The sequence below is a fragment of the Gallinula chloropus genome (genome assembly GCF_964237585.1).
Source record: "Gallinula chloropus genome assembly, chromosome: 20".
NCBI classification, from domain to species: domain Eukaryota; kingdom Metazoa; phylum Chordata; class Aves; order Gruiformes; family Rallidae; genus Gallinula; species Gallinula chloropus.
In genome coordinates, this window is record NC_140105.1 from 590,662 (window position 1) to 614,927 (window position 24,266).

Below are 24,266 nucleotides of genomic sequence, written 5' to 3' on the forward strand. Positions count from 1 at the left end.
ACAGGGTGTTAAAACCCAAGGGGAGCAGCACCTGCACCTGGGACAAAGACACAGCCACGGCCTCAGGGTCTGCAAAATCCACCGAGTCCACGTTAAAAGAACTTTATTTCTGAAGATGCCTCTCGAGTTGCTCCTGGGGGCTGAAGCCACAGCACGAGCCGTGTCCCCACGGCGGGACGCACGCTGCCCGACTGAAACATGCCAGATAGACTCTGAATAAATAAAGCTACAAAGCCCAAGTTATGTACAAAGATCTTAGGCAAAGATATTATGTTTACAAACCTATGTACAATAAAACAAATGTAAACAGTCAAATGCAGCAGAGGATGCACGGGAAAGAAGGACCATACACACCCTGGGGGTGGGGGGCTCCCACCTCCCTTCCGCTGGCGCCAAGGGGTGGCTGTTGCTCAGTGTAACTCAACCAACTGGGAGCTGCAGCTGGACCAGAGCAGGAGCGACACTTCCCCAGCCCCGGGCTGGGGTTGCTGCTTCACCTTCACCCCCCCCCAGCTCTGAGGCACACAGACAGCACAAGGACGGTGCTTGAACACCCACAAGGACACAGTCGCCCAAAACTGCCACAGAAGCCACAGGTGACACTGGAGATCCCAGTCACATGTTGCAGGGATGGGAACACGGGGGGGTGGTGTCAGGGGCCTGGGAGGGGGCTCCATGGGCAGCAGCTGGGGGCCACAAGCTGTGCCACAGGTACCACCAGCGCCGCAGCAGCTGCGCCTGTTCCTGCCCCACAGCTCTGTGGGAGCACCAGGAGTGTCAGCACCACCCAGCCCCAGACATGGCAACTGGGCCTATGCCCGTCACCCCCCAGCACTCAGCCGAGCCCCAGGGAGGGTTGCCCTGCTCCCCTCTGCCCCCGTGGCAGGGGCTGGACAGGCACCTGCCTGGTACCACTGAGCTGCAGCAACTGCGTCCCAGAGCCCAGGCTGAGGCCCAGGCACCACCTCACCCGTGTCACCGCTCAGCCCCCGGCCAGCGCTGAGCCCTGCGGGGAGCGTGGCCAGGGCCCCACACGGGCTGCTGGAGCAGGGAGACACGGAGCCCCTCAGAGCAGCACCCCAGGGCTGCGCCACACCCCCCCTCAGGGACACACTGAGGGGCCGAGGGGGCCGGGCTGAGGTTTGCTGGGCAAGAACCCCCCAGCCCTCCCCAGCGCCCGGCCCGGCTCCGCTGGCACCGCACAGACCAGGGGCCACCTCAAAGACCGTCTGCTACAGCAACAGGAGAAAACAAACTGTGTTAAGGTGATGGGAGGGGGGTGCCTCGGGCAGCGGGGGGCAGGGTGTGCTCCAGCGGGGCCGGGGGGCAGCGGGAACGGTTCTTCTCTTGGAGGGCTGAGAAAAGCGTCCGCAAGTCCGACCAGGGCGGTCCCGGGGCTCACACGCTGAGGGGCAGCATGCCCGGCGCCGAGGAGGGCCGGGAGGCTCCCAGCCCAGGGGGACCTTGATCAAAGCCGTTCACCGCCCTGAGAAGCGACAAGAGAGAGGCCGTTAAGTGACCAGCAGCCCCGGGGGGGGCACAGCTCCCCCACAGCTCCCCCCGCCCCTGGCAGCTGGTAGACAGACCCCGTCCCACTCCTCACCACGGCTGTCACCCCAACTGCTCAGTGGGACCACACGGGATGGGGACACAGGATCAGCACCCACCCACAGCTGGGGACACGGGCTGGGGGGATCAACCCCTTGCCCACCCCAGGCACCTGCAGCAGAGATGAGCAACCCAAAGGGTGACCTTGCACCTCCTGCATCTGGGGTGCAAAACCCCACCAGGAAACCCCAAGCGCTGCTGCTGCTGCTGCAGGGACAGTTACAACCCCCTGACAACAGGGGATGAAGAGCTACAGTCTGAACACCCACCACCAGCGACCCATTCCCATGGTAACAGGCTCGCTGTCTGCCAGGGGAGCAGGGCTGCTTCCTTCCCTCCCTGGCTGTTGAGCATCCACACTGACGCAGCCAGGGCACAGCACAGGAGTCACCTTGAGCGGGAACTTCCCCTCCCTGTACGTTTGGAAAGGCCACTCGCAGCGAGCAGCTGCTGGGGGGACACAGCTGTATTTCCCAGGTCACAGCTGGGTGAAGGGACACACAGCCCCATCCCAACGTGACTCTGCACACTGGTGATCAGCAGAAAGCACCTCTGCCGAGTGGGGCAGGGTGGGGGGAGCCCAAACAGGGTTAAACGTGGTGACTTGGTCCCTTTTGAAAGGGACATTCAGCACCAGCAGCCTGAAGTGCCCGTGTTGGGTGAGTCCCATCGCAGCCGAGCTCTGCGGGGCTGTCGCGGTGTCAGAGATGCTGTGAGGGACACAGGGGACAGCGCAGGATGTGGCCCAGCCCCTGCCAGCACTGGGCCAGGGCTGCAGCAGCTCCGCAGCACCAGCCTCCCCCAGGACCTGCTGCCCTGGGCCCTGCGGGGCAGGGGGCTGGTGACAGGAACACCCAGCCCAGCCCACGGCAGGAGCTGTCAGCCCCACACAGCCGGGTCCTCACACCCCAGTGACCCCCCCAGCAGCACCCGAGGCCGGGCAGAAGGGGCCACAGCGCTCAAACCAAACCCTGGCACCTTGCCCCTGCCCCAAGGCAGCCACCCTGCCCATCACCCCACACCCCGATCACTCTGCTGCCACGACCTGTTCCTGTCACACCCCCTGGCACCGGCTGTGCTTCAGGGACAGGCTGAGCTGCACAAGCTTCAAATACTGGTATTTCTGGGGCACCAATGGCCCCAAACTGGGCTGCCAGCAGCCACGCTCTGCCTGTGGGGACAACACCCCCCTGCCATCCCACAGACCTGCCTCTGCCAGCAGCTTCTCCTGCAAACCAAGCAACACGTCCCTGTTGGGCAGCCTGCACGCCCTTGGACTTGAGAGATCGAGTCCAACCCCTAAGTGAGGGTGGGGCCTCACTTTTCAACAGCACAGGGACCCCTCCACACTCCCACCCCTCAGCCATAGCAGGTGGTGCCTATGGAGAGCCCCTGTGCTGCAGGACCCCCTCCCATGGAGCCTGTGACCCTGGTACCCACTGGCCCCGCTGTGCCACCCCGGGTGCTTCCAGCTGGCGAGGCTGCGTGGGGCAGGGACGGGGACAGGGCAGGGACAGTGACAGGGCAGGGGCACTGCTGGCCCTACCTGTCCTGCTTCAGCCCACGCTGTGCTCTCCCCTTGCCCTGAAAGCCCATCCAGCTCCCAGCACGTCAGCACTTTTGTTCACCTTCCCAATGGCCAGAACCACGGTGATGGAGTGCCCAGCCCGGGAGTGCAGCAGCCAGCAGAGCTGGGAGGGCAGAACACCAGCACAGGGCAAACTCACTCCCAAACTGAGCAAGTCAAGAGCAGCGACACTTCACCCTGAGCCCCTGTGACTGGGTCAGTGTGTGAGCAGCATTAACTGGCTCTGGGCAGAGCAGCACCCGGCACCAGCGTTAGGACAGCTCACAGCACCAGAGCCCATCTGAGGGAAGGAGGGAGAGGGAGCTGACGGCCACAGGCTGCACCCGGCTGTTAGTAACGCTGCAGGCCTCATGCAGGCAGTGCTGGCACCAGCCCCACACCGCCAGCCCCAGTTAGATCCATGCAGTTACCAGTGCAAACGAGCTCATTTACCCAGGACCAAGGTGGGGAACACGACCCTGTCGCGCCTGGTGGAGAGAAACGGGGACAGTTTATGCACATGGTGACGAGACTCCTGGGCACAACCCCGGGTGAGGGGAAGGTGCCAGGCTAAACCTCACCCAACACCTCCTCCTCCACCTCTGCACAGCCAGGCTCTGCCTGCACGGGCAGGAGGGGGCCCTACTCATCTCCAACCAGCGCTCCCCCTGCACCCCAGTGTCATCAGCACCCGACCCAGGCAGCAGCCTGGGGCCCTGCACAGCACCTGGGATTACTCACCTGCATCCCAGTGTCCCTGCAAGAGGGAACCATGTGTAACTGTCTGTAAGGTGAACTAGGGAACAGGAGTAAGACCTTGATTACAACCAGTGCTGCAGGTAACAGAATCCACTGTGAAAATACCCCTGCATCCTTCCCGGGGCTGGCAGGGGCACGTGAGCAGAGGCACTGCCCACATCCCAGCCTCAGCTTGGTTTATGAAAACAGAACTGCAAGGACTCTGTGCTGTTCCAGTGCCAGCCCTCTGCAGACCCATCAAGGGTCATTTTGTGCTGGACTGAAGTCAATAACCAATTAAGAACAATTACAACAGCAAAAACCCCAAGTATCTACCCCAGAACATCCCCAGGGGGTGTTCTGCCCTGCCCTGGCACCTGGACTGAAGGAGCACGTTCCTGAAGGAACAAGTCTGCTGGAAGCCAGTTCTACACCAGGCACTGCTGAGCTTAAACCCAGGCAAGCCCTGGCTCCTCCCAGGCCCCAGCAGAGCTGCAGTGCCAGCCCAGCTCTCTCCAGGGCTCCCCAGAGCGATGCTCCCCTGTGCCAGCTCCTGCCTGTGCTGCCTGCTCAGCAATGAGCTGGAGTTTGAGGGAAGATTGAGACTCAAACAGCAACTGACAGATGGAGAGTAAATGGGAATGTAATGACCTGGCTGAGGGACCCTGTCCCAGCCCCACCACACAAACACCAGCTGCAGACTGGACCAGATCTATGGGCTATTTCAGGCCAATTAGGGGCAGGGAGGGGAGTGCAGGGGCTGGAGGCAGGAGGAGAGGGGTGAAGAAAGGACATACACGGCTCAGCTCCTCCTGCCCAGGCACCACACCACACCCCAGCAGGGCTGACCCCACTGGGGGAACACCCCGGGCTGGCTGACAGGCACAGGCAGAGCTGGAGAGGGGTTACACAGACACTGCCATCGCCTCCAGCACACTCAGAGCTCCACAGGGGCACCAAGGACGAGCAGGAGCTGATGTAAGGGGTGAGACATGGCTCTGACCCCACAGCAGGGTGGGGAGGGGAAGGGCAGGACAGCAGGGCCATGCAGGGAGCTCTGACAGCTTGCAGGCAGGCACACCAGTCACTTCCACCCCCTCTTCCAGCCCACTAACGTCCTCCAAACCTGCTGTAGAAGTTCTCTTCCAGGAGGAACTGCATTTCTAAGACACTTTCAGCTCCAACCTGCTCCTAACTCCAGGCAGGCAGCCAAGACACGTGATGAGAAGTGACCCTCACACAGCAATCAGCTTATTCGCCACAGCACAACTCAGCACAGCCACACTGCCTCCCAAGAGCAGCTACAGTCGCTCCTTAGTGCCTACCCTGACAGCTGGCACCCACAACACAGGCTGGGGGGATGCACAGACCCCAGGCAGCCCCTCACACTGACTCCATTGGGTCTCCAGCAGCAGCAGGAGTGGCTCTAAGAGCCCTGAGCACTGGTGTCCAGGACACAGCTCTGCCCTGCTGCCCACAGAGCAACAGGGCTCAGCTCAGCTGAGGCTGGCTGGAGGCAGCTCAGCTCTGTGCTGTGCCTCAGGCTGGCAGCAGCTCAGTCAGTCTCTAACTGGAGGCAGTGTGAGCACTGGATCACTCTGGGCTGAGGCTGGGGAAGGAAGGGTGCTGTGGGAGCAGGGAGGGTGCTCTGCCCAGTGACAGCACAGGAGCCTGACCCCACCACTGTGCTGCACCCCACTCCTCCCACAGCCAGGGACCCTCTGATCCTCCTGCTGAACCACTTCCCAGTGTCCCAGAGCAGCTCTGGCCACGGGTGAGCTGCAGGAGAGACAGGGGGTAGTTTCTCCTGTGACAGCAGTTTCTGACCCCATGGCTGACACCCAGCCCAGCCAGCACAGGGACACCCCTCACCCACATCAGACTGACACCCAGCCCAGCCAGCACAGGGACACCCCCCACCCACATCAGACTGACACCCAGCCCAGCCAGCACAGGGACACCCCCCACCCACATCAGACTGACACCCAGCCCAGCCAGCACAGGGACACCCCCCACCCACATCAGACTGACACCCAGCCCAGCCAGCACAGGGACACCCCTCACCCACATCAGACTGACACCCAGCCCAGCCAGCACAGGGACACCCCTCACCCACATCAGACACAGCTGTGACACTGCTGACATTCCCTTTCCCCTGTCACAGGGGGAGCAGAGTGGAGAGGATGCCGCCCTCCAAGTGAGCATCTGCTGCCTGCACTCCACTCTTCTCACCCAGGGAACCCCCAGGTTTGGGGTGGATACACTTCCCCACACACGAGCACATCAGTAACTATGGCAACTCCATCACTACCCACTGGAGATCCTTCCCAAGGGCACCTTCCCTGCCTGGGGCTTCTGCAGTACCCCAGCTGCAGCCCCGGGGAGGTGAGGGAGTAGCAGAAGAGAACAGGCACCAGTGTCCCACCAGCTACCAGACAAACCACCCTTGTTTTACTCTTTGCTTTACAAAAACCAGCCCTCCCCTTGCCCTGAGACTCTGGCTCCACAAGTATTTGTCCCACAGGATGAAAGCTGTGGTGGGCTAAGGGCAAGCCAAGAGTCCCTGCTTCAAGCAGCACCCTGAAAGGCACCCTGGCCCTTCAGGACAAACCATCCCCTTACCCCTTGTCGAAGAAGGAAGTGTGCCCAGGGTGGGGGTACTTGGTGCCGTTGCTGCTCATCACGCTGCTGCCCACGTTCCCTGACAGGTACGACTTCCGAGAGGCCTGGTCCTTGGCAAAGTTCCTGCAAGCAGCTAACTTGGACTCTAAGGCCTGTGAAGAGGGGGAGACAAAGGTCAGGAAAGCATGTTGCTGCTGGAGTTGAGTCTCTCAGGACCCCAGACCCCCACCAGGGCCCCGTGTGACCACCCCTGGCAGACGCTGTGGGAGTGGGAGTGAAGCTGCTGTGGTGCAGCCACACTGCCAGGCTCAGCTGGGCCCCAGCAGGGCTCAGGCTCAGGGCACATCCACGCTCCATTAATTACCCCAAATAAGCAAGCCAGCTCCTAGCAGGAGTTACCAGAACTCCTTGGCTCAGCAGCTGCAGTACAGCTGGCATAAACTCACCAGACTAAAGCAGAGTCCTCAGGTTTTGGGAGTGCCTGTGTGTTTGGAAACTTGGCATTCCCCCCAGGGCAATGGCCTCCAGCAGTTCTTCCTTAACCTCAGCCTCAAAATAAAGCCAGCTTCTTCAGCCCCACTGATGCACTTCCACACAAGAGCTGCCATGGCTACAGCCCCTCAAGCAGGGGTCACAGGCAGCAGCTAAGCCATCTCCAAGGTCTGTACCTCATCTCTACCACTTCCAAGCAAGCCTGGTGAGATCTTTTTCCCCTACCCAAGGTGACAGTCTCTGCCTCATCCACTGACTCCTGGCAGAAGGGAGACCAAAGCCCTGCTTCTCCCCTTTACTTCACAGCACCCACTGCCCTTCCTGCACCCATCTGGTCCTTGCCACTGCCAGCAGCATCCCCAGGATGCACAGGGCACTCAGACACCCACAAACACCCCAGGAAAGCACTCATCTCCCCACACATGGGGTTCAGCCCTGCTCCTTGTAGGAAGGACACTCCATTAGTAAGGCACTGCCACGCTAACACAAGTGAGTGGACGCTGCAGAGTCTCCTACAAACCCAGGGAAGCTTCCTCAGTGGCTACACAGGCACAGGTACCTGCCTGTCTCTGGGTCTCAAAGCACCATCAGCCTGTGTGATCCCTGCCCAAGCGACTCCCTGCCCCAGCTGCAGGAAAGCTGAGGGGAAGCTTCCTGCAGGGAAAGGGAGTCCAAGGCTCAGGATGAGGCATCCTGTGAGTAGCCAAACCCAAAGCAATCCTGTCTATCCCATAATTGTTACTGACCAGAATTCCAGCTCGTGATCTGTGGCCGTGGTGGCGTGTCTGGAGCTGGCTGGGAAAGCAGCATGCTTATTTGGCACTTCCTGTCCTCCCAGAGTAATCACATGGGATTGTGACTAAGCTCCCTAAATCCCCTGCAGACTCTTACTCACAATGATCCCATTCTAAACATGTCACTCCACAACCCAGTTGTCCTGCTGCCCTTTCAAACCAGCTACGAGCTGGCTGGCTCCAAAACCAAGCAACAAGGACATTTCCCACTTCAAACTTTGCTAAAACAACTGTCTGTGCTGCAGCTCCCCCTGTTCCCAGTGTTACCCACCAGAGACAGGAGAGCCAGCACCACAGCTACACACCAAGGCCATCCCCACTGCCACCCAATGCACTCAGGAACACCAACAAACCTCTCACAACTCAACAGTCCTGTTTTGTTCACCTGGAAAGCCTGGCTCCCTGAACAACACCCTACCAGATGTTCACACTGCTTCTGCCCTGCTCACAGCAGTAATCCCCTTAAAGGCTCACACATTTCACTTCCCCACCCACTACAGATGGGACTGCTTTGCTTTCTCTCCTGATTTGTTTTCTCACTTCCTTATCAAAGGTTTCCAGATGGTCCCCCCCCATCTTCAGCACCTGCTGTAGCTCTCCACAGGCACAGGAGGAGACCCTGCCAGCACCACCTCAAGTCCTCACTTGTGTGCAGCAGGCACCCAGTCTGAGGTCCAGCTCTGCATCTCTGCCTCATTAGGGAGGGAGCTGCAGGCCCCATTTAGAGCAACGAGCAGCTGACAGGGTCTAACCCCATACACCAAAGTGCTTCAGAGACATTCCACTCCAAACAGGGATTTCCTCACCCAAAACTGGCATCAGAGGCTTAGTAACATGCTTTAAAAATCAAGATAGGAGTAAATAATAATGAATTCCCACCCATTAATAGAAATGAAACCCCAGCAGCAATGAAGTGGTACCACATCCTAAGCACTGAGCGTGGGTCACCCGGGGACGACAGCACGTGTCCAGCGAGGAGCCAGCCAGGCCTCTACCAGTGCCCAAGGAGAAGAGCCCAGGGCAGCAGCAGAGGGCTGGGCACAGCTCGGGTCACAGCACTCACCCCCACTTTCCGCAGCAGGTCTCCCACGATGTTGAGCGCTGATATCCTGGCTGAAGGGGTAAGGGGGCTGGTACCAAATCCGTTGGGTATAGCTGCAAGCAGACACGACTCGTTACGTGCTCCACTCCCCCACAATTTGCTTGTGTAAGTTTAGAAGTCAGTGTAAAATCCTCCTGCAGCCTCCCCACAGCACCACACAGGCTCTGCCATCCCCAGCCCACAAAGGCCTGACAGAGCTCACGCCCTTTGCACCCACAAGGCCGCTGCCCACAGCCCACCTAACCCAGCCAGAGCTTCCTCTGGAATCTACTCCTTTATTTGGAAAAAGAATGTATTGATCCCTGTGATTTTCCAGAGCCTTCCAAATGGGGAAGGGGGCCAGAGTAACATCCTGCTGCCTCACAGGGATACAGGACCCCTGAGAGGCAGGTGTGGTGACAGCGACTCCAGGCTGCTGGGATCACTGCCCGCTGCTTCAGCAGCCACTTCCCTGCAACCCCGAGTACCTTCAGTCCCCCAGCACAGAGAGGGACTGCAGAGGGCAGCCCCCTGCCCCAGGAGCAGCACCCAGGCCTCACTGACAGTCCCTGTGCTGTGCGCTCATCACACCCCTCAGGCACGCCAGGTGCTGCCGCGGGGCTGAAGCACAGCTCGGGCAGCCTGGGTGGGACCTGCACCTCCCTGCCCGGACACCAAGCCCCCTACCAGGCAGTTGCAGGCGGAGCAGCCTGCCCCACCGCCCCGAGCAGTACCTTTCGGGGAGGGGAAGCTGCTCTCCGACGCCTTTCCCACGGGCGTGGCCGGCAGGGAGAGCGATGCCTGCACGGCCGAGTCCATCTTCTCGCAGTCCAGGGTGGGCGAGCTGGGCGCTGACCTCCGGGTCACCTCCTGCTGCCGCTCCCGCACCGCCAGCTCCTGCCGCAGGTCTGCGCGCCCGGAGGAGGAGGAGGAGAAACCCGTCAGCAGAGGAGATGCTCTGCACAGCCCTGCGCTGCCTGCCCGCTGCTGGCTTCCTCCCGGAGCGGGGCTGAGAGCAGCCACAGCCCAGTTCCATCCTTCCCAGTCCAGCTGGGAGAAGCACGGCAGCGAACAGCCCCCTCAGCCCAGAGTGCTGCGTCTCCTGGGAGTGTGGCAGGTGACTGAGCCCCATCGGACACCAAATCCCAAGGGAAGGGTGCTAGACAGGCCATCACCAGTCACGAATTCCCACTGAACCACATTCAGCTCCAGCAGAGCTCGTTCTCAAGGTCCCAATCCCCCTTAATGACCCACAGCACTCCACACTGGCCAACGAGGGTCAAAGGGCTGCAGTCAGCTTCTTGGTGCCCCAACAAGTAAGAGGAGACAGGAGATGCTGGGTAGCCCAAACGACAGGCAAAGGGACTGGAGATTAGGAAACCCACATCTTGTTCTCATCTTCCTCCTCTCCAGCTGCTGCTCACCCCTGCCTGTCCCCTCCCATTCACACACATTTGTACCACACACACCCAGCACCACAATCAGTCTATAAAATCCTCAGGAGAGACCAGACACAAATAGGTTACAAGGGGGTTGACCATTCTTGGGTCAACTTCAATTTCCACAGAGCTCTTATTCCTTGTCTCGACCCAGTACAACTGGCACGAGCAGCATCAGTCACACCTTATGGTGCTTAAGTTATCATACGTATTCAGGACTAAATTCCAGTGAAACAGCACAGCTGAAATGACAATCAATTTGGGCTCCCAGAAGGGGATTTGTGGCTGTTCAATCAGAAACTGTATCAGTCCCTTTCGTGGCTCGTGTTGTCAGGAGGAACATAAGCAGCTCTGCTACCATAACAAATGCTAAACATTTCCAAATGACTCACCCAAGAAAGAAGACATCTCTTTCTGCCAAACATCCCAGTGCTCCAGAGATTGCTCCCCTAGGCTTTGCTCATTTTTTCCAGTAGCACTGCCCTAACCCCAGTGACCATACATGTATTTCCACAGGAAACACCTCACATCACCCCACGCCTCCACGAGAGGCTTTCCACTTGTGGGGCACAAACGTGGTTCCAGGGCTTTCACCAAGGAGAACAACGACAAGAAGTCCCAGGCTGCTGCCACATGTGTTGTCTTGCACTCATGTCCAGGCCTCAGCTGAGGAATTATTTCAGAAAGCTTCACTTGGGAAGCAAAGTTGAAGCCTATGGATCTCTAACCTGCATTAACAGTGGTGCACGCTCACGAGCGCATCACCCACTGTGGGAGAAATCAGCTTCCACCAGCCACTGAGGATGCTGGGGAAGCATTTTTAATGTCAAATCTACTGAGGAATTCCCAAATCCCAATCGTATCCCAGAACACTATCCCAGACATCTGATCCCACAGGTGTAACCACAGTCTTTACTGGAATACCTTTAATAAACCAGGCAACCTCCAAAGGTTTAGAAGGAACACAGGACCTTTAAAGGAGTTATTTAGCTATTTACCATGTATTTCCCTGTCATTTCCCATTCCTTCCCTTCCTGTGCAAGACACAAAACCACAGCTAGTGGGAACTTTGGGAACACCCTTCCTCAACTCTACTACATGTCTGCAAGACAGTCCTGTTGTACTCAGCTGTGCCCAAAGTCCTGAAAGAACCCACATTAACACTGCCCTACACGAGGAAATGTCTCCTCTCAGCTACACCAGACATACAGAGATTGCAGAACACACTGTTAGCAATGCCAAACTCTTACCCTAACCATCTGATTCCAGCCCCATTCTGTGAGGCTCCCTGTAAACACGAGCCTTGGTTGCCACAGGTGCCTCTGAGCAAGCCAAGGAAGCAAGGCAGCCGTACCTCTCGCTTCATCCTTTAGCCTCTGCACGGAAACCAGCAGCGACTCCTTGTCATCCAGCTCACTCTCTAAAAAGGCATTTCTCTCAATGGCTTGGTTCAGCCTCTGTTCAAAGTCTTCCAATGAAACTATTGTTGCCCTAGAAACAAAACCCAGAATATTAGGTTCTTCTGCTCAGTCGACATAAAAGCGTATTCAGAACCACAACAGCAGCAAAGCGTTAGCAGGGTCTGCATTCCAGTCAGGCCTTTGAAAGCTATGGGAACGCTTCTCAGGGTGGACTAACAAACACCAAAGAAGCAGGGGAATAAGATGAAAAGAACATGATAGCATCTGGTTCTGAAGAGCTGGGAAAGAGCCAGTCCAGCACACCCATCTCCACTTTTCCCAAGGCATGTTCCAAAGCCACAGGTTGAATCGGTGCGTTATCAGGTGGTGTGTCCTCTCTGGGGCCCAGTGAACGCAGGAAACAGGGCACTGGGGTATTACCCAACCCAATTCATTCCATGATTTCAGTGGGGTAACTCATGTGTGTCAAAAGTTAGTCATGAGGTTAAGTGCCTTGTGGGAACAGGCCCTCAGATCTTTGTGCCAGACAGCCAGAGGCTCATTCCTGGTCCCGCTGAATCAATGGCAAAACCCCCATTCAGCAGAAGGGAAGCGTGCCCAACGCCAAGGCTGGGTGTTCCTAGCAGCAGCCTGCTCAGCCCTGCATTAACCAAGGACACATTAGCTCCCTACGGTCATTAAGCTGTTATGCAAGGAAGAGACTCCCTCGGCCTGTTCTATTTAGAAGGGACTATGTAAAGCGTTGGCCTCTTACTTCAAAGGGGCTTTGAGCTGCAAGGATCACAAATCTGAGAGTCACCCAGCTGGTGGTATCAAAAGTACTGGCCTGGCTTGCTCTGAGCCTGCTTCTCACAGAGCACAAAGCACTTGGCCTCCTGCCTCCCTTGCTACCAGCTGATGGAGGTGAACTCCACGGGTAAGCTGCACTGCACAAGGAGTCAAGTGCCCTGGACGTCATTTGGGGCTCAGTCTGCACTATTTTACCTTTTAAAAGAATAATAAAGTGATCAATGCAGACAAAAAGTGTACTGAAAGCTTTAGGGAAAGAGGACATTTGCAGCCTTCACCTCTTTGCACGTTCCAGGTCATCGTTGGCCTGCTCCAGCTCCCGCACGTACTTATGCAGCTGATCTTTAATGGCCCTTGTCTGGCTCAGGTCATCCTCTAACAACGACACTTGCTTGTAGCTTTGTGTGTACTGGTGCTCCAGTTTCTCCTGAAAGAAAGGGGCAGTGAGATAAGCATCAGTCACAAACACCCTGCAAGGCATCTGAGCGAAGTGGGACAAAGCCACGTACTCCCTGCAGCCTGGTGACGTGGGAGCGCTGGTAGCACAGGGGAGACTGAGAGGTTGAACACAGCACCAGTCACAAGCGCTGCATTGTGCCCAGCCACCCCTCCACGCCACAGCTGGCTGCTCAGAGCTGCATCCTGCATCTGTTCCCCACAGCCTGTGCTGACAGCTGCTCCGAGGCCTCAAACACCAGGCAGCCAGGGAACGGCGACCGCAGAGCCGTCCCGTCGGTGCCGCTCCCTGCAGAGCGGCCACGCTGTCACCAGCGCCTGTCTGACATCTCCATGGGCAACAGGGAGAGCCACTGAAGCCTGTTACAAAGCCTCCAGGTCCACAAGCTCACCTGTGAAAGCCTGGCAGAACCCACTCCCAAGCTTACCATCACCAGCTCCGAGGGCACAGCCAGGGGCTCACAGCCTTCTAACCCACACAGGGACCTTAAGCTACAGCTGAGACTGGATGCACAAGCAAGGCATCCCATAAACTCCATTTCCAACCTCTGCCATCACTCAAATAACCCAAGACTACTAAATGTGACGTTTCTCCAAGGTTCCAGAAAGAGACACTGACTCATTAACACGGGCAGCAATTAAGAGTCAGCTCCTGCCCGTGCAGATCCTTGTGCCATTCCTGTCTCTGCAGGTACAGCTGTTAAGAGTTAATTAGGAGATTGGCTCTGAAAGATGAGCACAAATCACCCATCTTCAGGTTTATTTAAGGTCTCATAAAACCAAGGAGCCCTTCTGGGAGGAAAAAGAGCTTGCACAGAGAGAAGACAAGGCAGTGATGTGACCAGACACGCTTGTGCTGCCCGGCCTGTTGCTGTGCTGGTGTTGCCCCTGCAGCTAACACAGCTACTACTTGGCAAAGCCTGAAGAATTCAAACAAACCAGAACAAACAGCATGACAAGTGTTTCATGATGTGAAGGAGAAAAAAATTTGCCCAGAAATTTCTGTGGTAGGATGCTGCCCTTATTTGGAATAGAATCCATCCTGAGGTCTGGATCTGACACACACAGCTCCTTCGCTGGGACCTCCAGCGACCAAGAGCAGAGCAGACAGTCCAAAATGAGATCCCAGGCACAGCTGTAAGAAGAGGGACAGAAGAGACCTACCTTCAAGGTTTCCACTTCATACTTCAGCCTTTGGTTATCTGCTTGCAAATCTCTGTTCCTCTGCTCAGCCTGCACCAGCTGTGCCTCCAACTCTGCTTCCAATTCTCTGCTCCCCTCCTGAAACTCAGCCAGCTCTTCACGAGCCTCCTGGAAGCTGGAACAAGAGGGTTTCATCAGTTGAGAATCCACCATCTCCCAAGGTACAGCAAAACCCACAGCTCTTCCAAAAGAAGAAGATGAAAAAAACAGTTTTAAAGTACTTTAGTGTCACCCAGAGACCCCTAAAGGAGAGAAAAGGAAAAATGAGGAAACAGAAATTACACTGAGCTCAGCTATAAAAGGAAATTAATTCACTTACACCAAAGCAGCTGTGTACACACACCTGTATGAAGGCTACTGACAGGAGCCTGCTAGCAGACTTGATAAGTCAGTACATTAAGCCAGCATTTCACCTGATTTCAGTCAAAACTGCTGAGAGAGAACAGCAGCTTATAGATCTCCACACTGCCTGGCCATTTCAGGTTCTTGAAAAGCGTGGTGGTTCCTGGGCACTGTGGCAGGAAGCCAGCACATTCCTACCCTGCAGCACTACAAGGTACTAAATACTGCAAGCAGCCACTCCACATACTTTACTTATTAAATCTGCATCTTTACCACACACCATAGCTCAGCTCTTAGTAAGCAGCACAGAGAATTAACAAGGCTTCAGGAAACAACACAGCCATGGGTGTCTAAGACAGAATTTTCTGTCATCTAAGAAGAGCTGAGGGGTCTCCATGTGGACAGGCCCTTCCACCCACCCACACCTCCCTCCCAAAACCCCCCAACAACTCAAAACCAGCACAAAAGCAACGTGCCCCTTGGGCTCCTTGGACCTGAGAGGGGTTTAACTGGCTTCACCTCAGCTGCACACAAGTAAAATGAAAGCAAGCTTTCCTAAGAAAAGAAACCAGGAGCCTCCAATGCCCCTCTCTCCAAAAAACCCAACCAAACCACAGCCAGACCCCCCAGCATTACTCAAGACAACAACCTGCCCCAAAAAGCCCTGTGCCCTCTAAAAGATGTAAACCATTGGCACGGGCTGGACTGTGAGGTACAACACCCCAGTGAAGGGCAGCAGTGCCAAATCAGGCACTTTCCATACCAGGAATTCAACGACAAGAAGCTCGAGGGGATGGCAACGATACAGGGCAGCCCCAAAGGTGCCTTCTTGTGATAAAACATCAAGACACCACTTAAGGCAGCACTTTAATTACACAAAGATGCTCGTGATCTGCTCTTGCAAGGCTCTGCTCCTGCTCAGACACGCTTGAAAGGTGGCCTGGAGTTCAGAGCATGTAACACTGTGTGAGAGACACTCAGCTCCCACACCAGTGGGAACTTTAAAGCTGGGAATGCAGAGAATCCTCCCAAAACATCCCATACCCACCTTGCTGTAGGCTTGCAAAGAAATAGATTAAACAGTGTTGTGGTGTTAAAGAATTAAACCTGGAGCAGTACCTCTGCTTGTACTTCAGGGAAAGCTCTCTCCAATATGCAGTTTCCTCCTTTGGACTGGAAAAAGTTGGGATTTCTTCACTGTCCATGATCAATACGACCTGCAGGACACAAGCACAGGGATGCACTCAGGACACACAAGCAGGCTGCTCCCAAAACTGCTGCTAAGCACCAGGCTTCATCTCCACAGCCCTTCCGACAGCAGCATCCAGACCTGGCACCATTCCCTCATCGAGGTCACTGGTGAAGAGGTTAAACAAGACCAGAGCCAACACCGAGCCCTGGGGAACACTGCTAGTCACAGGGATCCAGTCAGACTCTGCTCCACTGGTCACCACCCTCTGGGCTGAGCCAGTTCTCACCCCACCTCCCTGTCCACTCATCGATCCCACACTCAGCTCTGCTGCTGGCATGCCATGGGAGACAGTATCAGAGCCTTGCTGCAGTCAAGGTAGGGGACATCCACTGCCTTCCACCCACCCTGCAGGGATGACATCACAGAAGGCTACAAGACTGGCCGAGCACGATCTCCCCTTGGTGAGTCCATGCTGACTCCTCCTCATAACTGCTTGGAGATGGCACCCAGAACAAGCTGTCCCCTCCCCGTTCAGGGACAGAGGTGAGGCTGACTGGCCTGTGGTGACTCAGATCCACCTTCTTGCCCCTTCTGAAGACCAGAGTGACACTGGCTGTCCTCCGGTCCTCAGGCACCTCTCCTGTCCTCCAAGACCTGTCGAAGATGACGGCTCAGCAATCCCCTCTGCCAGCCCCCTCAGCACACAGGGATGCATCCCATCTGTGCCCATGGATCTGTGAGCACTGATCGCTCTGAGATGCTCCCTGACTGCCCCCACCTCACCCAGAGGGAAGCTCTCCACCTCCCAAGCTCTCCTGTAGCTGGTGTAAGAAACCCAACTCGAGGCCTGTGTTTTGCCCTGCTGCTCAGGAACAGGGCAGAGGCTGTACACAACACCCCATCAAGCTGATCAATCAGGGCTGGCTGACCTAACGTCCTGCCTTTCACACTCTAACAGGCATCGGTGGCCAGCACTGTCCCTTCAGGCTGAAAAACATCATGCTAACACGTCCTGCAACTCAGTGACCCACATTTCAGACACCCAGAAGTGGGACAAAACAATTCCACGCTCTCATCAGCGTGCAGACAGGCTCACTGCAGAGACCAGCACGTCTCTCACACACAGCCTGGCAGAGCTGGCACATTTGTCCAGTGCAGCTGCCACCATCAAGGGCACCAGATCAGATCCATCCAGGGGGAGTTGGGTTAAGCAGCTCAGAAACCCCCCAGCCCTTGAGCTGTGTCCATTTAACTTCACAGCGTTACTGTCATGAGTCAGGTCACACTGCCCAGGTGAACTGGCGTTTCCTCCTCTGCACTGCCCTGCACTGAGACAGGAGATGCACAGGAGCCCCCTCAAGTCCCCTGCACAGGGATTCCCAGTCTTGCTGCCCATAGAGATTCCTCTGGGTGTACCTGTTCCACTACTACACCCGTTACCAGGCAGCCTGATCACAACCTGGGGATGAATCCCAAGCGCCCTGCAAGAGGCTGCTGACAGCAGAGGTAGAGCCTGTGAATCACCTCCCGACCCGCCCTGGCTTTGAGCCGGGTGCAGTAGGGTGAGCAGACATCTGTGGCTCTGGCACTGACAGACAGTGAGAGGAGGAGGTGGAAAGCTCAGCTCAGCTCCCCATGCATGCTGTCCCCAACATCAGTCCTGCACCTACCCCACTGAAACCGCTTCAGCAAAAGCCTTCTGACCTTTGACCAAGACCCCCACGCCCCCAGAGGCTGAGATCAGCAAGAAGGACATCCTTCCCAAAATAAATGAGGCGTAGCATAGGAAAGGGTCAGCTCCCACAGCTCCAGAGGAGCTGATCTCAAAAGGCAAACATCCTGGAAGCCACCCAGCAGCGACATTCAGGATGTGCTTCAAAAGGTTCGTACAAGGAAGCACCCCACATCATTTCCTAGAAGCAGCTGAGATAAGGTGGGTCTGGGCCCAAGACTCCTTCCTGTCTGCTCGCAGGGGCACACCCTGGGAGGTCAACACCAGAGAAATCCCTGCACACACAGGGGTCTGCACGAGCACAGAGACCCACAAGTCAGTCACCAGCTGCAGATGCAGGAGATTTCCCCCCCCACACACGCTTGTAGGAAGACCCCTTCCTTTCAGACACCAGCAGGAGGAGATGCAGCCCCCTGGCACTTCAGGCAGCAACTCGCCCTCCCCAAACCCACCCGGCAGGAACAAGCTCAGCTTTGCCAAGTCCATCCTCCTCTGCCCATCCTGGTTAAGCACTGGTTCACACCTACCCTCCTGCCTGCCACGAGCAGCGTGGGTTCCTGCTCTGCCAACGGCACAGACACCCACGCTGGATGGTAACGGCTGCGTGCAACACCAAGCACAGCGCCCAACGCGAGCTCCAGCACCCACATCCCAGTTCCTGCACACGGTCACATCACCTGCCTCCCCTCACCTGCATGGGGACAGGAGGTAAGAGCACAGACCCACGCTCAGCAAACATGACGGTTCATGGCCAAAACACTCATCCGAGGGTCAGGAGATGTGGGGAGCTTCCACACCTGCCACAGGCACACACGTGGCTGCAAATCAGTCACTCCACTTCTGCCAAGTATTGCCCATTCCTTCTGTTTATGGCACAGAAACAGGGGCCTGCCTAAGCACACCCAGATATACCTGGTGGAAAGCAGCTCCGAGGCATCACCAGAACGCAACCAGACAATTCTCAGCACCCCACACGTGGAGAGCGGGCGCACACGGAACACCAGGAGCTGAACAAGAGCGCCCTGGCTGCAGCCTGCTGCTGGCTGTCCCGGCTCAGGGCATTATGTGAGGAGCTGGGAACCAGCTCCCAAGCCCTTCCTATTCAGGGCTTCTCTGCATACGTGGCACTGGCAGAATCAAGCCTTTGACAAACAACACTGAGGCTTTCAGGATACAGACAAGACAATGCAGCAGCGTCTTCCAGGGAGAATGAGAGCAGGCTCAGGCTGCTGCCCACTCAGAATTCATCACAGCACAGCCCAGCATTCACACAGCGCCCTGGGAAAACTCAGCTCGGCGGGCAGGGCTCCAGGAGACGGAGCAGCTCTCGAACAAGAGCCGTGTTCAGAACACGGCGGCTCCTTTCAAGCCCCTCGCAGAGTCAGCAGGACAAAGTAACTCTCCACTCTTAAACAGAAGGGCTTTTCTATGCCATGATCACTCTCAAGCAATGCAGCTTGTGGGTTAGGAATTTCTCTAAATCCAGGGAGTTTTGTACAGGACAAGGTCTGTTTCCCACCTCCAGAAGCCCCCTCACAAGTGTGATGCTCAGTACCCTCTGGGGATCAGAAGAGCAGAGGGCTGGATCCGACAGGCAGCAGGAGGACACTGACAGGCAGACAGCGCTTTGCAAGTAGCTCAAGGAATCCTGCATTCAAGGCCAAACCCTAATCTTCACAGGGCCACCTCTCAGCTAAGTCATGAAAACACAAACACAGCTTGAAGCGTAACCCAGGACCTTAAAAAAGCTTCCCAGGCTCTCCACGTGACTGGAGGCTGCTGCTCAGGTCTGGATCAAGTGTCGGATGAAAACACTGAGTCTGAAACACAACACGACGCTCCAACTTTTACCCACAGTTGGGGATCCATTCCTCCCCATTCTCAAAGTCAACTCAGCTCGCTGATGCGTCACGGTGAGGATGAGCACATCCAGAAGGGGTTTGAGCACTGCTCGGAGGGCCCTGCAGCTCACCCAGCACGTACCTGCAGTCCCCTGACTGCAGTCACCACAGTCTCCCATTACCAGTATCTGCCACAGAGAGAACAGACACTATTTAACGTCCTTTTTCAGCACGGAGGCCACCAGCTTTCCCCTCACAAGTCCTGCTTGCCTGGTGTTTTTGGGCACCCAACACAGGGATTCAGGCAGCGACAAAGCAAAGCCACTCAGGCACCTCAAAGCCCAGCGCCAGACCCCCCCTTCTGCACTGCACTGCCCCCCACTGCGGGCAACACCAGAGTCCACTGACCTTTGGAACCAAACAAGAATCCACCTAACGCAGGGCAGAGGTCCTGCCAGGCTGAGATCTGGCCTTCAGTCCTGGAGATAAGAGCCCACTCTGGCTACCAGGGCTGCCCAAAGTGCCGAGGAATTCCCGCAGTCACCGTCCCTTCTCCCAGGGAACGATGCTGCTGGAGAGTGCTGGCATCATCCAGAGCTGCCGTGGAGAGCAGGAAGGAACACGAGCAACCAGTCTTCTTCCTTTTCCCACTTTATGCTGATTCACAGGCAGAGAAGCAGAAGAAATCTTCCTTCCACCATTCCTCACCTTCTCAAACCATGAGAACCCACCGGTAGCCCCTTCCCCCCTCCCCAAACCACTGAAGCTCTGTATTTTTTCCAAAAGCCAGTCAGCATCCACAGCACAGGAGCCTGAGCACTCCATCCAAACACCAAAGCAAATCTGCATTGTCCTTCACTTATTAGGATATGGAAAACAAACAAACAGAAGCCATGGATTAGATTGCACCAATCAATTCCTGCTTGTTTTCCTCATCCTGAAATAGGAGCTGGAGGCATTCTTTGGAAGGCTGCCTGCATCCACCGCCGCTCCAGAGTGAACCTCTGTCTCTTCCTGCAATACTATTTTTGAACTGAATGTTCTCTGGTGAACCACAACAAATGCCTCCTTGCCTCTTGCAACAGCAGCATAGGAGCTTTCAGGGGAAAAAAAAAAAAGAAGTCAGAGAGCAGAGTGTCAGCACAACACCCCTTCCTCTGCCAGAACAGTAAATCCTGCATTTCCAACTCGGGCAGCACAGGAGGCAGAAGGTAACCGAGCCCTACCTGAGGGACTCTGCGCCAGGTTCAGACCCAAAGCTCTTCAGATAACCAAATACCACACAGCAAAGCTGTTATCTCAGCCAGACTCTTGTGGAAGGAGCCTTATTAACCCAATAGAACAGGTATGCTTTACACCACGTGCTCAAGACACACGCAGCTGGGCGAGCTGGCCAGCACTGCGATGCCAGCCTTGACACCAGGGGGAAAGCGCTGATGCAATAAGCTGCTTTTCAGAAGTCAAACCACAGCTACCAGAGACGTGCCAAATTCCTATTAAAAAGCATTTATGCCTTTCATAAACACAGGGAGTTCAAGACATCCGACCTCTGTTCCCAAATTACAGCACCAAAGCGCCTTAAAAAGGAAAATCTGAAGCTGCTGGTGCTCCTGATGCAAACTCAGTACCAGCAGAGGTGAAGGAAAGGGCTCTGGAGATGTGTGTGTCCCAGAACAACCTGGCTCTGACCACGAGGACAGCTTTGCTCCCAGCCCCACATCTGGAAGCCCCGAGGGCCAAATCCATGCAGAGCAGAAGGGTGTGGAGTAAACAGCAGCCCAGCAAGGGAATTAAGTCTGTGGAAAGGATATGTTTCAGCCTCTGAAAAAAACCCTCTTAGGAAAGTCAGTGAGATATGAGGAGCACCAGGAGCTCTGATCCTGACTCCACTGTGGAGGCTGGAGCTGGCACAAGCTGCTGGGTGCCTGTGCCCACCGCCCCATCACTTCTGTGTGTCATCCACCCAACCTGCATCTTCCCCAGCTTCCAGCTGCCTGGTTTCTCTTTAAACCTTGAAAAAACCAAACTCACACTGCACCCTGCCCAGAAGTGATGGCTTGATCTGAGAGCTTAGGACATGCACAGCAAAGGGCTCGAGACGAGTGACACCACACAGGGCCCCTGGGCCTCCCTGTTATCCCAGCAATAACACCATCCCGGTGATGACAGTCCCTAGAAAGCCAGAGGCCAGAGGGCTGAGATGATTCTGGACACTGCACAAGGACAAGTGACTATGAAACTTCAAAGGGAGAAAAGCACTTTGCCCAGGTTTCTTCCAAGAGGACAGGGTTCTGCTGCCTTTACATCGCTCAAGTTCTACCAGCACCAGGGAGGGCAAGAGGGGTTTGAAAAACGCTGCCCAAAAGCCACCCAGAGGCCAGCTGTCAATGGGGAGGGCCTTGAAGGTCTCCTCAGTAAGCACTTAACAGGATGAGAGCTCAAAATAAATCCCCAAACTCTAGGCTGGAAGGAGAGGGAAGCAGCACGGTCTGCTGCTCAGTGGTATTGACAGAGGAGCCCGACCGACACCCTCACGTCAGGACGGATCAGCTGGGATGGGAACGGCTCCTTCTGCCCACAGATGAGCACAGGACAGGAGTGACAGGACACTTTGGCTTGAACCTGTGTCACAGTTTATCTTGGTGACGTTTGTGGTGCCACAAACACCAAGGAGGACTCTAAACAGACCGTTTCCTTTCTGCAGTCTGACTTACCCTGCTTTAAGCCCTGGAAAATCACACAGCATCCTACCAGAAGTCACACAGACCCAACTGCAGCGGGCTGAGGGAATAAACAGCACTTTGTTACCGTACGTTCTGGTAGTCTGCTCCTAGAGCAGTCTCCAGAGACAAGGCGTCTCTGGGCCACCAAGGTCACTGACATCATCAGTCTCGTGCTTTCTCTCCACATTCTCCTTATCCTTCCTCTTCCCCTTTGCTCCCCACCAAACCAGGAACTCCCCCGCACGCCTGTGGCCTCTGAAGAGTTGGGGGAAAACCATTAAAAAGAGGGCTCCACCCCAAAGAAGGGGGAAGGGAGCTAAATCACCGTGCCCCTGCACATGTACCTTCACCTCCCCACCTCCCAGCCACACGCAGCATCACCTCTGGCGTGCCCGAGCCCGAGCAGGCCTGGGCTGTGCCTCTGCACACACCACAAGCACACCAGCCAGCCTGCCTGCCCCCTCACACTGCTGACACGTCCAGTCTTAAGTAGAAATAATAAAATAAACAGGCCTCCCAATCGCTTTCCCAGCCCAGGCCAGACGTGGCCAACAACCCCACTGAATCACTGACCTTGGCAAGGCCCCTGCCCTCTGCAGTGCCCAGAAACTGCTGCTGGAAAAGGGGAAGGAATTGCTTCCATACCCAGAGAACTCTCCATCGGTGTGTCAGGTACTTCACCGCCCCGCAGGGTGCCAAGCGGCACCGACCCCAGGAGCGCCCGTCACCTCCTCCCCACACCCGTGACCAGCCGAGGCGGCGTCAGAGGGAACCGAGAGGGAAGCCCTGAGTCACCAGAGACACAGCCCGGCTGTCCGAGCCAACGGCTACAGAGCCAGGAGTCCGGGCTGCGGGTGGGAGGACAGCTCTCCTCCTCCTCCTCCTCCTCCTCCTCCTCTTCCTCCTCCTCTTCCTCTTCTTCCTCCTCCTCCTCCTCAGCAGGAGACGCGCTAACGGGACGTCGCTCACCGCAGCTCTGACCCCAGCATCGCCTTTCCCCCCGTGTCGGCCGCGCTCACCCCACCGCGTGTCCGCTGCAGCTCAGCTCCAGCTCACCCAGCCGGCAGCACGGGCCAGGCGCGGCTCAGCCCGGACACGTCTGCCCGCAGCACGCCGGGACCCGCTCGGCTGGAGGGGGGGAGGCGATGGAAGCCCCGGGAGAGGAAACCCCCGGGGGTCACCGCGAGGGATGTAGGCGAGGCAGTGGACCCAGCGGGCCCGGCCGCCGCCACAGGGGCCGCGGCGAGCCCGGGAGCCTGGCGCCGGGAGAGAGGGAGGGAGCGAGCGAGCGGGGGCCCCCGCTCGCTCGCTCCCTCCCTCTCTCCCGGCGCCAGGCTCCCGGGCTCGCCGCGGCCCGCCGCGCCCACGGGCCGCCCGCCCGTCCCCGCAGCGCGAAGACGCGTTTCCTCCCTCCCCGCCAAGGCCGGCGGCTTCCCGGCCCCGGCGCCGCCGAGCCAGCCCGGCCCGGGAAGGCGGAGACGGCTCCTCCGCGGCCCAACGTACCGGTGAAGCCAGGGGCAGGTCCCGCGGGCCGCTGCCCCGGTGCGAAGCGGAGCCCGGACCCCCCGACGGCAGCGGGGCGGCGGCCGGCAGGGCGGGGCCGAGGCGCGCCGGCCGGTGACAGGCAGGCGCTCCCACCAATAGGAGGCGGCGGGGCCGCGGGGAAGGCGGGACCTGCCCCGTTGTCAGTCCGCAGCCAATCGGCGCAGGGCCCGCAGCCCCCGGCACCGGCCGGGGCGCCCCCGCCGCCCGAACCACCCTCCTCCCCACCCCGAACCCCGGCCCCGGCAGGGCGACCGGCTGCCGCCACCGCGGGAACGCCCCGCCCGCCGCTCACCGGAGCGCAGCCCCCGTCACAGCCACCACATCGCCCGCCGGCCCCGGCTCTGCCTCATCCGGGTATTCTGGGGGCGGGGCCGCGTCCGTGACGCAAGGCAGGGCGGGGACAGCGCGGTGACGCAAGGGGCGGGGCGATGCCCGCGGCTTCTGGCTCCGCCCCAGCGCGGCGCAGGGTCCCTGTGCCCGCCCGCCCGCCCGCCGCGCCGCGCCGCTGCCGCCGGGAGGGGCCGGCCCGGGTCCCGCGGGGCCTCGGCGGTGCCGCTCGGACGGTGCCCGCGGCCTCCCGGCTCCCCCGCCCCGACCCTGCGCCCTGTCACCAGCCGCCCGGGCTGTCCTCAGCGGCGGGCGGTGCTGCCGGGCCGGCCCCGCGCGTCCCGGGCTGCGGGG

General features: G+C 57.5%; 1 protein-coding gene across 4 annotated transcripts; it reads right to left on the reverse strand.

Annotated features, from left to right (window-relative positions):
* Positions 1-68: 68 nt before the first annotated feature.
* On the reverse strand, positions 69-23,925 carry NDEL1 (nudE neurodevelopment protein 1 like 1). Of its 4 annotated transcripts, none has more exons than XM_084273472.1 (9): positions 23,878-23,925; positions 15,672-15,769; positions 14,172-14,325; positions 12,830-12,978; positions 11,696-11,832; positions 9,637-9,810; positions 8,885-8,976; positions 6,536-6,687; positions 69-1,486 (listed from the first exon to the last, which is right to left on the reverse strand). In XM_084273472.1, the coding sequence occupies exons 2-9, from the start codon at positions 15,755-15,757 to the stop codon at positions 1,399-1,401; spliced, it is 1,032 nt and encodes a 343-aa protein (XP_084129598.1). In that variant the 5' UTR covers positions 15,758-15,769; positions 23,878-23,925; the 3' UTR covers positions 69-1,398. The 4 variants fall into 4 exon arrangements, with proteins under 4 accessions (XP_084129598.1, XP_084129600.1, XP_084129599.1 ...); XM_084273474.1 differs by lacking the exon at positions 23,878-23,925 and adding an exon at positions 22,614-22,686; XM_084273473.1 differs by lacking the exon at positions 23,878-23,925 and adding an exon at positions 19,726-19,864.
* Positions 23,926-24,266: the final 341 nt, after the last annotated feature.